Here is a 14,617-nt window from a genome sequence, read left to right as displayed (position 1 = left end):
ACAAACACATGTTGCATGTTAGTGATTGACAACGTGAGGCATATCCATGATATAAGGCCGAATATATTGTTAGTGTACAAGCTTGATGATATCGTATTTGCCAGTTATTTTTGGTGAAGAAAATAGAATCTCACCAATTACTCTATGATTGTGACATGAGGAACTAAGCAAGGTTGTCTCTTTTTAACTAAGACGTGCAAAGAAGTGTTGAGAAATGATAAGAAGAACACTTTGGCTGACAATTCACATATAACAAACATCAAATATGAGCATTTATGTAGTAGTGTTATTTTCTACTCTTGAATATGATAATAATTTTAATGCAATGTTTTCTTCAATTATTGATGACATTCGTGCTTAATAAGAAGTCTAAATGCCGCACACCATACAATTGACCAATGTTTTATTGTCGTGGCACTACGGGAACAAGAAGGAGCTTCTCCTTCCGATGCACCGTCATCCCAAATAATTCGGTCATACTGATGCCATCTTCCATTAACTCTGTTGGTAGCTTCCAATTGAAGTGGTATATGAGATTCGCAAGCATGATTTCAATGGTCGCAATCGCAAAGTTGATACCTGGACAAATCCTTCGTCCGGTCCCAAATGGCAAGTATGAGAAGTCATTTCCCTTATAGTCCATAGTTGCGGCGCTGCCACATTCCATAAACCGCTCAGGCATGAACTCATCTGCATGCTCCCAACTACCAGGGTCCCTTGCAAGAGCCCAACTATTGATGATGACACGTATTCCTGATGGTATAATGTATCCATTTACGTTACACTCGGCCATGGAGAGGTGGGGTACGAGGAGTGGCCCAGGCATATGGAGCCTGAGTGTCTCTTTGATCACCGCCTTTAGGTATGCCAAACTATCGAGATCAGCTTCGGTAACCATTTCTTTCCCCTTGGTTATAGTGCTCCTCACCTCGGCTTGTAGCTTGTTCATGAGGTGGGGGTTTTGCATGAGCTGTACCATCGCATATTCCAACACTATGAATGATGTATCTGTGCCAGCTTCAAACATGATCTACATACAAATAAATTCATATGTAAGAATCAAATCAACAACATATCAGCGATATGTTTGGATGTGCAATAGTTTGTTTGTGAGCTCGTACTTACCTCTAACTGAGCCTTAATATGGTCTCTTGTGAGTTTGTACTCTTGTTGGATAGAAAGCAACACATCAATGAAGTCGTTGTCCTCGTTGTTGTGTTCTGGCACCGACTTTCTTGCATGCTCGTCGATGATACTATTGAGCAGGTTATCCCACATCTTATTCACCTTCTGGGCCTTAGCGCAAACCATCCTCCTGATGATGTCCATCTGCACCAACCTGGGGAAGTAGTCCACCAGGTTGAATCCTCCTAGGAGCAATGAGTTGGCCTCGACGAGCTCTCGAAAGAGTTTGTTATGTCCCCGTTCCCTAAAAAGCTTGCCGGACACAGCATGACACACAATGTCATTAGTGAAGGCATTGAGAAGCTCACTCATGTCGATGGCGGTGCATTTTGAGGCCACATCGCGGATCTTGGCCACAACCAATCTCACCTGTGAATTAAATATGTTTAATTTTGGTACAACCAATGATTTGGACAACATGCATCCATGAATGGTGCAATACATATATATCAATCAAGAAAGTTATCTATATTGCAGTTGCCTAGTCCTTTTAGATATTTGAATCACTTTTTTATTAGCCTTTGGATTAAATTGCATTTAAGAACTACAATTTTCTAAGCATGGTGTCCCTTGGCCATAACAAGACTATGAACAATGAGTTGCCCTATTGGTGAGCCTACTTCAACTCTTTTGGGTTCAAATTATTAGCATCCTCACAACAATAGGCACTATAACTATGAAAAATCAACACACTTATCTAAAAAGGAAAAGCACCAAAACATTTAACATGGTAGATTTAGTACTACATGGAGAAATATAAGCCGTTTTAGAGATTTTACTAAATACTACATACGAAGCAAAATGAGTGAGTCTACACTCTAAAATATGTCTATATACATCCGTATGTAGTCTCTGTTGAAATCTCAGGAACGGAGGGAGTAGAAAGTAAAGTCAATGTGGACTTATGTAAGTGAAATGTCTATTTTGTGTTTATTCAGATTTCAATTGAGTAATAGTTGATAAAAAATATTTGTATTTTTGTCAATCTTTGTAAAACTGATTATTAGAAACATGTGGAATTGATTATTTCAAAAGAGTGAAACCGATTATTTGAAAAATATGGAATTAAAATAGGTGTATTCCTGTGAAACAAGCAAGTAGAAATAATCAATTTCACTATTTTTTGAAATATGAAATAGAAGTAATAAAAGTCTCTTTTCTGCCATTAATACCACTTTCATTGAAATTGGCCTTTCGAAATAATTAGAATTTCTCTTTTGAAACAATTGAAATGGACCTTATGAAATCATTGTTATATTGTAACTACTTCAGTAAGTACTTCGAAGAAATTGAAATTGCTCTTTTGAAATATTGAAACAGAGTTTTGAAATAAGTAAAACTGGCCTTTCCCAATAATTATTCAAATCAATTGTTGGAATAAACTAAGTAAAATCATTTTTTGAAAAATTGAAATCGTTCTTCTGAAATAATAGTTGAAACTAGTTTTTTTCTTGCAAAAACTGAAACTGAATTTCTCGGACTGAGTGAAAATAGTTTTTAAAACGAGTGAAATTCAATTTTGGAAATTAAATATTTTTTGCAGTTTTAATATATATTGTAATGAAAAAATATATTTTATTTAGAATTCATCAGCTTATGTAAATATATTACTAATTAGTCCTTCCGTTTACAACTACAAGATATTTTGATATTTTAACATAGACTAAGTGAACAAACCCGCTAAATCATGTCTATATACATCCCATTCGTAAAAAAAAAGTTAGAACATGTTATAATAGTGAACTAGCTCATAACGTTGTGTGTCTGTGGTGGGGCTCGGTGCTAGGAATCTGGACGCTAAAATACAACCGGTGCAATAGCTAAGATTGGTGTACAGTATATTTACAGTATGTTTATCACTTTATCAGGATAGAGATTACAGAAGAACCTAGCTGGCAGCACCTTATTGGTGCGAACCACGCCAATTGATTTCGCCGGGCCATGCTTATCCGAGGGCCAGATCTCATGGACAGCAGATAATAAACAATCTAAGAAACAAAATAATGGAGTGAACGCATAAAAATAAAAGTTAAGGCAACTGAAAAGATTGCAAACATGGAGAAGAAATTGATGCATGGTTACATACTGCTGGAATTTTTATCTATTTTTGGATCAACCCAATATATAATTTCAGAAAATTCATAATAAATTTTGGAGGCTCACGCAACCTATTTGTGCAAGGCAAAAGGTGAAAATATTTAGTCCCACATTGCTAGTTTAGTGGGAGTTGGACCTTCTTATAAGAGAGGATGTTTCCACACATGTATGAGCTTGAGAACAAGAGAGACATACACACGCGCTCCTCCTCCGCCGCCCGCCTCGTCATGACGCGCCGCGTGTTGCGGGAACGAACACAAAAGTTGCACCTTCGGTTGTCTGTGGTTTCCTTCGTCTCTTCGAGTTTCGAACGTCGACCACCTCTTCGGTAACAAGGCAAACGACAACCCAGTACGTGCCCATGTTCTTTTTCTTTGAGTTTCTACCGCAACTACTTGCTCTAGTTTCACTTCTAGACATGTTTCGTTTCTGCTCATCCTTTTTTCTAGATCATATGTGTACATGTTTTCTGTCGTCTCATCTCTGTATTGCATGTCTTATTTCATCTTTATTATGATGGTCATGTTTTTCCTAGCTTTTTTTTAATAAAATTCTATGATAAATTGCACATATTTCCAACACATACCTCGTGCTCGCGGGCATGGCGGTAGGAGCGGACCTTCTTGTTGGTGAGAAGGTGCGTGGTGGCGATCTTCCTAACCTGCCGCCAGTGCTCGCCGTAGGGGCTGAAGGCGACGTCCGAGGGGCCGTAGAAGAGGATTTCGCTGACGAGGGAGTAGGGCCGGGACGCGAAGACGTGGTCGTGCGTGCGCAGCACGGCCTGGGCAGCGCTCGGCGACGAGACGACGAGCGTCGGGACGGCGCCAAGCCGGAGGAGCATCAGGCCGTCACGGCCATGCTTGGCGGCGAGGTCGCGGAGGGAGATGTGCGGGAGGGAGCCGATGAGGTGCAGGTGGCCGATGACGGGGAGCCTGCTGCCGGGGGAAGGCAGCCTGCTCAGCAGCTCTTCCCTGGCTCTCGCGGTGGCCGCGGCCGTCGACGGCGTCGCGAGGCGGCGCACGGCCAGGAGGACAAGAAGAGGGCAGAGGAGCAGGACAAAGACCAGCTCATGGATGCCATGCAACGGATAAACCATCACAGCCGCGCAATGCTTTGTCCTAGACGAGAGGAGAGGATGCTTCACTGATTGTTTCTTCTACACAGCAACTCAGCTGAGTTTATAGCTTCAGCTTGGTAAGCTATCAACAAAAATTTGCAATCAATGAAAAAAAATGAGATTGCAGCAAGAGCAAGACATCAATTTGAGTCCATAATTATTCAGAAAACTCCAAGTGGTGCCCACCGATCGGCCGAGCCACGCGCCGGTCGCCTTCCACACACGCACGTCTTCTGCATGGGACGTCGCACCCACGTGCATCCTTATCTCCTCCCTGTCCATTCGTTTCTCTGATTGCTCTTCTCTTCATCACATATACTCTCATTTTTGGATACTTTCAGTGCTTCAAATTCCAAAAGCATTTTTCAATATTTGAAGGAAATCCAAAAAACTGTCAATGTTCAAACAAAAATGTGATCTATCATGAATAGTGTAAAAAAGGGCAAATCAACATTGCCACTATTCATATCTGAATTGTTTTTTGTTTATTACGAATTTCACTATTTTTGTTTATTAATGTGCACTTCGAGTGTTGTCCTGAATTTTTTAGCAGTTGTAGTTACATTCCTTGTGAACATTCACATTTTTTTCATAATGTTTTTAAACATTGAAGATTCTTTTTTTTTTAGTTTGAAGCACCAGGAGTACCCCAAGGATGAAAGAACCTGATATTTTTCCAATTTTCTGAGCATTTTGATATGCGTGCGTGCGTGCATAGATGCATGTGTGTGTGTATAGGATGAAGTTTTACCTTATAGATAGTCAATTTTTGTATTACCATTTATCTTGTGTTCGAATTTTCTCCATTATACCTATTAACAAATATCGAAGCTTGACTAAATGTGGAGAAAATTTAGCACCGTTATGATGAGTGGTCACACATATACGGTTATATTGGCCCAAGTTTGAGAGTAGACGCACCTTCGTTTTCTTTTTTTGCTACTTCATCCACGATATCTTGTTATTAAGTATTGATCTTTAGTTGAGAGAGAATAATTTGAATTGTATAATTGTTTCTTATGTTGTGTTGTGGCTTATCTTAATTGAATTTTTTTCTATATTATTAAAAAATCATCTTATTTAGCTTGAGATCGACTCGAGATTATTACAAGGTGAGCACAAGCCACTTTCTACAGCTCAACCTTGAGTTTCACTTTGTTTGAGATCGCTCGAATTTTAGTAGAAGTTGAGCTGAGCCTAATCCAACTCGCTCGAACTCGACTCGTTTCCAACCCTATCCAGAACCTACTATGCCTGCTCGAATTTCTCTCCCTTCCCATCTCGCAGATTTCTCTCCCTACTCCCGCATCTCACAAGCTCGTTGGCAACCGCTCATTTTTTGTTGCAACTACAGCGCCGTCGCGTGGTGAAGATTACTGTCTGTTACAACCATGGCGACCATGGTATGGCATTTTTGTGGCTGACATCACCAGTACTACAAGAATGCCTTATGTGGGTGTGCACTATGTAGTTGTGTATGTGTTTTATTCACTTGCACTTTTCAATGCGGACCCCCTCTTAATAGTACATATCTTCTACAACCAAAAAAATGGAATGTGTCGGAAACGTCGTCTTCACTCTTTTTAATCCGGAAGGTGTCCAACCAATCCCCATTCGGTGTTGGGATTACTATTTCCCGGTAGGTTGACTAGAGTTACTCACATATAATGATTCAATGTACCACCGACGACAGATATTTCCAATCTCATATCTCATGGCATGCATAGATGATTTTCCTTTGTTGGAAAACACATAAACCACATATAATTTCCGTTTATTTTTAGTCTACATGTAAAAATTTCCTGTTGTAAAACTTAATAAAATTTGACAAACTTCACAGGAAAAATTATCAACATTCCCAATATGAAATCAATATCATTTAAAAAATAATAAGATCAAAATCAATATCATTAGAATTTTTTTTAGGGACATATCAATATCATTAGATTCTTTTTGTGACAAGAAATATCATTAGATGCATCATGAAACTTGCTCGCTAAATGATTTTGTTCCGGCCCAAGTACACAGAATCACTTTTTCAGTTTCGGGAAGGTCCTAGAACCTTTTTGAACTGTGTTTTTTTTGTTTTCCTTTTTTAATTTACTTTTTGCTTTTCCATTTTCGTTGTCCTTTCCTTTTTTATATTCATTCCTATTCTTTTTCTTTTTCCGGGTTTTTTCACAATCATTCTTTCAAATTCATGAACATTTTATTATACATTTCATAAAATTATCATTAAATTGAAAATGTTCAAAGATTCTAAAAAATTAATTGATCCAATTCAAAAAAATATAAAATTCACAAAATTCTTTATCAAATACAAATGAAATATTTAACATTTATCTATGTGTTATATGATTTAGATAAGTTTTGGAGGGGCAGGCGTGGAGGGGTGGGGGGTGCTTTTCAGTTTTTACTGGGTTTTCGCTAGGTTGTAGAACATAAAAATGATTTCTTGGGAAGCATGTGCTTCTGCGAGAAGCACAACTCGTGCTTTCCTAAAGAAGGCAAAAGCACAATTCATGCTTTCAGGAAAAGCACCACTTGTGAAGGCACATATTTGCTTCCTTGAGAAGCATATCATGTGCTTCCACGAGAAGCAAATATTGTCTTCACGTGAAAAAACATATTTCTGTTTCCTAGAAGCACGTTATATGTTTTTGTTTTACTCCTTGGATAAGTCTCATATGCATAGTAAAAAGGACAACTACAAATTCAGATTTTTGACCATAGCAAATCAAATATTGTTCACGACAAATTATGTTCATCGAGAATGGCAAGTTTATTTGGTGAGCATGACAAATCTATCTCAGGTTATCTTTTGGCTAAAAAATTTTGCAAATTAAATATCCCATCGTCACACCAATATAAATTGCCAGAAAAATTAAAAATTGGTGAAATTTTTTCCTATTTTATGTTTTATTAATGTGTGTATTTCTTTCAAATTCATGATTTCGTTTGGCCCGTGTTCTTTTTTCAAACTAGTGAACTCATTCAAATGCATTAAATTTTCAAATTAGTGAACTTATATCTTGTGAATTGTTTTTAGTTTTATTTTGCTAGTCAAATCTTATGACTGTTTTTAAAATTTCCAAAACCTTTCTCACATTTGTCCGAGTTTTTCAACTTTGTGAACTTATTCAAATTTTATGAACTATTTTTAATTCATAAAGTTTTCCCATTTTTCACAAAAAAAATAACTTGTGAACTTGCATTTTTCAAAATTCATGCACTTTTCTCATTTTCGTAAACACTTCCCAAATTGTACAATTTTTTTAAAATTCTTGAACCTTTTCTAGTTTATTTTCAAAAAAAATATGTAGATTCTTTTCAACTTTACTATTCTTTTTCAATTTTAAGACGCTTCTTGGCCAGTTTATGGGAAGCTTTGCAAGCTTCCCACCCATTTCCATTGTTATTTTTGAAACCGTGAATTTTTTATTTCACACAATTTTTTAATTTCGCAATTTTTTTGCATGTTTGTGGATTTTTTTTAAATACGTGAGATTTTTAAATTTGTGAACTTTTTTCCAACGATCAACGGCCGAGTTGGTGGCTAATAGGGTCAATTAACAAGAAATCAAACGAGCGCGAGTTGTCTTTGAGGGTGTTAAAGGCGCCGAATCGGGAGTCCCTTTAATTTGTAAAGATAAAATTAGTTTTTTCCTGCTTTCTAGACAATAGTGTAGTATAGTTAGGACTAAGTAAAATAAATATCGTAATAGTTGCCCATGGTTAATTAGCTACCATCCGACACAACATGTCCTTATTTTAGGTCTGTAATGAAAAAAAAACCATCAATTAGTCACTAGAAGTGCCAAAACAGAATACACAAGTACTCCCTCCGTCCGAAAATAAGTTACTCAAAAATGACTTAGTTTTATACTAACTTTAATACTCCCTCCGTTCCAAAATATAAGACATTTTAGGTATTTCACTAGAAGACTACATATGAAGCAAAATGAGTGAATCTATATTTTAAAATATGTCTATGTACATCCGTATGTAGTTTATAGTACAATCTCTAAAAGGTCTTATATTTAGGAACGGAGGAAGTATAAAGTAGAATTACTTTCGAGTCACTTGTTTTGGGTACGAGGAAATACAAATTCAGTGACAGAGAATAACAGAATCACTACACAACGGAGCAACGCAAAAGACGACAAACGAGGGCCCCTGCACTCATCGGTGGCCCACGCGTCATGGACACTCGGAGTAAACATTTCAGTCCATTAGGCCGGCGTCCATGCGGAGGTTAGTGTGGAGGTTGAGCGGGCTGATGTAGTCAAGCGATCCGGCCATGAACTGGCTGACAATGATCCGGTTGGCGCGCTCCGTGGGGTGGTAGGCATCCATACCGGTCCCTGTCGACGCAGACGTCGGATAGCGCGGTGCACAGCCCGACTCCGTTGTGCGGCCCCTGCCCGCAGCACGCCTCCGTCTCCGCGGCCGTCTGGAAGCCGTACACCGCCGGGTCGCTGATGAAGTCCAAGTGGATGCGGAAGGTGCTGGCGGCGATGAAAGTCCTGCTCCCGTATCGCGCGTTGAGCTCCTCCATGGACGTCAGGTCGGCCTCGCACTCCCCGTCGCGGCTCCGGGCGACCTGCGCCGGCGCGCAACCTAGCGGCCCTGTCCCCGTCACCACCACACGCCGCGCGCCCATATCGTACAGCCTCTGCATACGTTCCGTTCCAGTGTACGTACGTGTCAGCTGGTGCTTGTCGAACTGTTTTTTTTACTCCATATATATCTCTCCCCTCTCCCTAATAATAATAATCTCTCCCTAATAATAAAGCGTCGATCGCTTCTGTTCGTACGACGTCGGCGTTTTTATAAAAAGGCCCGTCTGTTTATTGAAAATCAACCCGCAGTCCTTTTATAAGTTAAAAAACGTTTTGGTTCAGCCTATTTTCTAAAACTCCCCCTGTAGTTTCCAGTATTCAACCTTGGTCCACACGCACGAACTCTCGCTCGAATCCCGATCTCAGCCGCCAGGAGGCGACCGACCCCGGCGACGCTCGATCCGGTGATGCGTCGGTGCGCCAGTCGAGGCACCGCGGCCGCGCGGACGGTCTTCTTCCCCGGCCGTCTGCCGCCCTGTCTCCTTCCCCTCCCCCCTCCTGCGCTCCTTTCTTCATCCAGTGCGGCTCGGCGGCTGGGTTCCCGTCGGCGAGGTCGTCGGCGCAGAAGGTGCCAAGAGAGAGGCAGGAGGCGCAAAGAGATCTGAGCAGGGGAGTCCTTGGAATAAATCACGCCAAAACCGAAAGCACGCAACAGAAACACACACCACAACGGAAGCAGTTCTTGAAGTTGCCGTCCAACACTTTGTTGGTGATGATCGCAAATGCGGCTTCCTTGATGTTACAGAAGCAGTGAAGTAAGATGATTGATTATGCCTTGTTTTTCCTTGCTTGCATATCTGATATTGCCATGCATTTCTGGCTTTGTCTGGATGACTGATAATTGTTGTGCAACATTTCAGAGCATGTGTCAAGTTAGCCGCTTTCAGGGAGAGTGGCTACAGGATGCTCTTACAAGGAGGGGAGGTGGAAAACGAAGAGGAGGATATTCTTGAAGACAATCAGGGAGTCAAGACTAATGGAGTGCCAGTAATCTATCCGGTGAATGGACATTCCCAGAATGGCCATTGGATTACGTCTGATGGTCGAGATGGAAAACCTGGATTTGTATCTAAGAGTCTGGAGGGAAGAGCAGTAGCCGCTTTAAACAGGTTTGGTCAGAATGCAAAGATGTTGTCAGATCCCACTTGGATGAGCAGGCTCCAACCTTCTCCTGTTCCTCCTGGTAACTTGTTTTTACTAAAGCATCATTATGGTTCTCCATTGAGACATTTACCTATTATTTTTCATAAGCATTCTGTTAGTTTACTTATCAGATATGTGTCCTTGTGCTCGGCAGTGATGGAGATTGAGAAGCCAACTTTCACAACCATTTGGTCTTCTAAAGGGGTTTCTGGGCGCTTATTTATGTTAGGGGAGGCCGTCCACATATTCAGACCACTTATATACGTGCTTCTGATAAGAAAGTTTGGAATCAAATCTTGGACCCCGTGGTTGGTTTCACTAGCTGTGGAGCTCACAAGCCTTGGCATTCATTCGCATGCAAGAGATCTGAATCATAGAGCTGGAAAAGTTCATCAGCTCTCATCTGCTGAGAGGGATGAGGTGAGACGATTTCAGTTTTTTTATCGTGTTAAACTTTGTTGGCTATGTTCTCTGGGTTGCTGCAAATTCGGTTTCTGGTCGTCGGTCTTAAAAATTACCCCTAAAGTTTCATAAATTATCCACCATGCCACCGGTAAGTAATAGAAAACGTTTCACAAAACGAAAAATCTTGTACTAGGCCGGCCCATTTAAAAACCTCCTATATTACATTCTGCACATTGGGAGAATATCCAGCACACCGTATGGGCCGGCCCATGCACAGCCGCCTGCTTTTAGTTCCGTTTATTTATTTATTTTCAGTTCTGTTTTATTTTTACTTTTATATAATTTTAAACTTCAAATAATCTTTAAAATTTTAATAAACTGAAAATTATAAATCAACATATTCAAAAAATTAAAATGTTTGTGACTTCAAAAACTGCTCGGAGTTTTGTAAAAAATGCTCGCATATACAATAAAATGTTTGTACAATAAGAATAGTCCATGATCTCAAATACAATTGCATGTATTAAAAACTATTAAAGACATTTAACAAAATTCTTTCTAATTCAAAATATGTCCTAAAATTTTAAAAATAGCTAATGCCTGTTTTGATAGTTTCTTTTTTTCATTTAAAATTTTCCATTCCATTTTTGTTTATTTATAATTTAAATAATTTAGAATTACAAAAAAAATTGCATATTAAAAAATAGGAATTTGGATTAAAATGCTGATGAAATTTATTTTGAATTAAAAATAGGATTCAAAAAAGCGGCAAGTTTTTTTCTTTTGCAAATTCAAAATTCACACAGGTATATTGTCACAAAGACTTAGAAGCATTAATGTTTAACTACATACACTAGATCTTTCGTGAACAATTTTAAAATCGAGAACATTTTTTACAATTTACAAACATTTACTAAAAATCATGAATATTTTTTATATTTCGAACGGGTTTAAATATTTTCTTTTGAATTGGCGACCAATTCAAGAAAATACAAAAATAATTTTTTATGTTGGAGGATTTTATTTTAAATTCACAAACATTTTTTGAAACGCATGAAGTTTTTCTAAATAAAAAAACATTTTTATAAATCAGTAATATATTTATTAAATTCATGGACATTGTTTTTGAATTTGCAAAAAAAAATAAAAATCCGGCGGTTTTTTTGAATCCTATTTTTAATTCAAAATAAAAATTCGTCAGCATTTTAATTCAAAATTCCAATTTTTTAATATGCAAAAGTTATTGTTATTCTAAATTATATAAATTATAAATAAACAAAAATGTAATGGAAAATTTTAAATAAAAAAAGAAACTATCAAAACAGGCATTAGCTATTTTTAAAATTTTAGGACATTTTTTAAATGCATTAACATATTTTGAATTGGAAAGCATTTTGTTAAATGCCTTTAATAATTTTTAATACATGGAATTGTATTTGAGATCATGGACTATTCTTATTGTACAAACATTTTTCTAAAATTGCAAATATTTTACTGTATATGCGAGCATTTTTTACAATACTTCGAGCAGTTTTTGAAGTCACAAACATTTTAATTTTTTAAATATGTTGCTTTATAATTTTCAGTTTATTAAAATTTTAAAGATTATTTGAAGTTTTAAATTATTTAAAAAAAGACGGAACTGAAAATAAATAAATAAACGGAATTAAAAGCAGGCGCCTGTGCATGGCCGGCCCATACGGTGTGCTGGATATTTTCCCAACGTGCAGAGCGTAATATAGGAGGTTTTTACATGGGCCGGCCCAGTCCAATATTTTTCGCTTTGTGAAACGTTTTCTATTACTTACCGGTGGTATGGTGGGTAATTTATGCAAACTTTAGGAGTAATTTCCAAGACGGACGACCAGAAACCGTATTTGCTTTATTATTAGGGAGAGATTCATAAAGATCTTATATAGTAATATGTCGGTAAGTATGAAGCCACCGTCTAAACAACACTATTCAGTTGATGAAGGTGCATCGAAAGTCCGAGCCGAATACCAAACAACTCGCCTCAAAACCTAACATCTATAGCCGGAGGCCCCCACCAAGCTGGTTGCCATGTCAGGGGTACACACCGGTCCGACACTAGCCCGCCTTCGCCGTCTTTCGTCGATCCATCTTCAGAGCAGGTACTCATGCATCGATCATGTCAGGTTTACCGTCGACGCCACCACGACGCCAGACAACGCCACCTCCCTACTCACGTCCATCAAGACGTATCCGACGTCGAGACTCTGTTGCACCATGCCGCCGAGACCCATTGTCGACGATACAGTTGATGCCACGCCGCTGCACCTACATGCCATCTCACGTCAACTCCAAACTACTAGCAACTCCACCACCATGAGCAGTCCTCGACCGACGCCTTCAGGAAGGAGCATGACACCAAGGTGTCGTCGTGGCACAAATAGATGAACAAAGGCTTTCACTTGCGCTAATGAAGGAGATGGGACGAGCAAGATCCACATCGAAGCCTCCAGGAAGGGAATCGGCGCGAGGGGCGTCGACTTTGGTGCGGCCGCCACGCCGGCCTGAAGTTTCCCCAGATCCATGCCCACCCGCCAGATACGTCCAGGCAGCACCGGTAAACATCCACCGCGATCGCCAGATACCGAATCCAACACGAACCGGAGCAGAACGAGTCTGAGAAGACGCTTTCCCATGAAACTCCGGTCGGCTAGCGAGGAGCCACCTCCACGCCGCCCACGGAGCCATGGAAGGCCGCCCATCTGCACCTACTGGTGCCGCCCGCCAGGCATGCTGCACCGCGAGCCACCTATCCAAGCCACCGCTCCGAGATCCGGTCTGGCAGGTGATGCCAAACAACAACCGGACCCCTTATAACCGTCTCAAATGCCCGAACAACCCGTCCGATCAGTGTCCGGTCATTAAAAGTGACCCAGACGAATGCCCTAAACGGGCCTCAAACGCCCCGGCTGAACGGCGGCCCTTATATCCAGCCTAAATATGGGGCGGATATGGAGGAGCCCGAGCACGCCCGCTTGACAAGTCCGGCCCACCCACGACCCCACGACTGTCCCACAAAAAGCCACATCCGGCTCATCGCTCCAAAATTATATCTTACTCACTCTCCTCTCTTGCTCCGTCCTCTCGTCTCCCCGCGCCTAATCTGATCGAAGTCGGTTAAATGTCGATCTCCGGCAGCTGCTCCGAGGATAACCTGGACCCGGAGTATGAGCTTCCCTCTGCATAACCTTAGAGCGGTCCAAGGTGGTGACTGGGGTCAGCTCCGGATCGGCAGCCTCGCCGCTTCCCCTCCTATGCAGTTCGGACGCCGGCGTTGGCCCCTGCCGATCTGTGCGCAGCCCTGGCAGGCGGCCTACTCAATCCGCTCCTTCCCTATGCCATCCCTTGGCCTCGTCGGCTGCTGCTCTCCCACGAGGGCAGCGGTTGATGCTTGTGCCCGCCGCGCCGGCCTGGACACGCACGTTGGAACCAGAGACGCGTGCTGCCCGCCGCGAGCGGCAACGACAAAGGAAGATGTCGGAGGCGGAGCAATTCGTGCGTCGCTGCTGCGGAATGGAGGCGAAGCCCGACGAGGATGTGCGACTCCTCGAATGGGTCTACCGTTAGTCGGTTACGACCGCGGAGACGGATGCGTGGCGGCTCCGGCGGAAGAACGCGTAGGCGCCGCGGAGAGCATTCTGAGGGCGAGGCGGCGGAGGCAGCGACAGAGGCGGTTCGGCTCGCCAAGCTCAAGCGGGAGCAGGACGGGAGGTCCGACGGCTAAAAGGGCTCGTCATCCTCTAGGATGACGACGATGACGACGATGATGACATGTGGGTCAATTTTTTGTGACCGGGCGGCCCGCCTTGGCGTTTGAGTAGGGTTTGAGGGGTCCGGCTGTAGATGCTCTTATAACCCGCTTACATGACATTTTTGCCTATGTAGAAGAGAGAGACGTGGAAAATGGTGGGAATGGGCTTCGATGCAAGAGCCTAGCTACTTCCTCCGTCTCGGTGCATTAGGCATCTTACGAAAATCAAATAATCCCAAAACACTAAGGTACATTAGAGTAGTACTA

At 41.1% G+C, this 14,617-nt stretch overlaps 2 protein-coding genes across 2 annotated transcripts; one reads left to right on the top strand and one right to left on the bottom strand.

Annotated features, from left to right (window-relative positions):
* Positions 1–218: 218 nt before the first annotated feature.
* LOC123424453 (indole-2-monooxygenase-like) lies at positions 219–5,396 on the bottom strand. Its single transcript, XM_045108075.1, has 3 exons — positions 3,869–5,396; positions 1,126–1,554; positions 219–1,030 (listed from the first exon to the last, which is right to left on the bottom strand). The coding sequence occupies exons 1-3, from the start codon at positions 4,376–4,378 to the stop codon at positions 404–406; spliced, it is 1,566 nt and encodes a 521-aa protein (XP_044964010.1). The 5' UTR covers positions 4,379–5,396; the 3' UTR covers positions 219–403.
* A 4,061-nt stretch (positions 5,397–9,457) lies between these two features.
* On the top strand, positions 9,458–10,699 carry LOC123424452 (peroxisome biogenesis protein 16-like). Its single transcript, XM_045108074.1, has 3 exons — positions 9,458–9,776; positions 9,882–10,204; positions 10,319–10,699. Exons 2-3 carry the CDS (start codon positions 9,925–9,927, stop codon positions 10,696–10,698), a joined length of 660 nt encoding a protein of 219 aa, XP_044964009.1. The 5' UTR covers positions 9,458–9,776; positions 9,882–9,924; the 3' UTR covers position 10,699.
* Positions 10,700–14,617: the final 3,918 nt, after the last annotated feature.

The sequence above is a fragment of the Hordeum vulgare genome, chromosome 2H (assembly GCF_904849725.1).
Source record: "Hordeum vulgare subsp. vulgare chromosome 2H, MorexV3_pseudomolecules_assembly, whole genome shotgun sequence".
Taxonomy (NCBI): domain Eukaryota; kingdom Viridiplantae; phylum Streptophyta; class Magnoliopsida; order Poales; family Poaceae; genus Hordeum; species Hordeum vulgare.
Note: the sequence above shows the minus strand (reverse complement) of the source record. Positions and strands in the feature narration are given on the sequence as shown.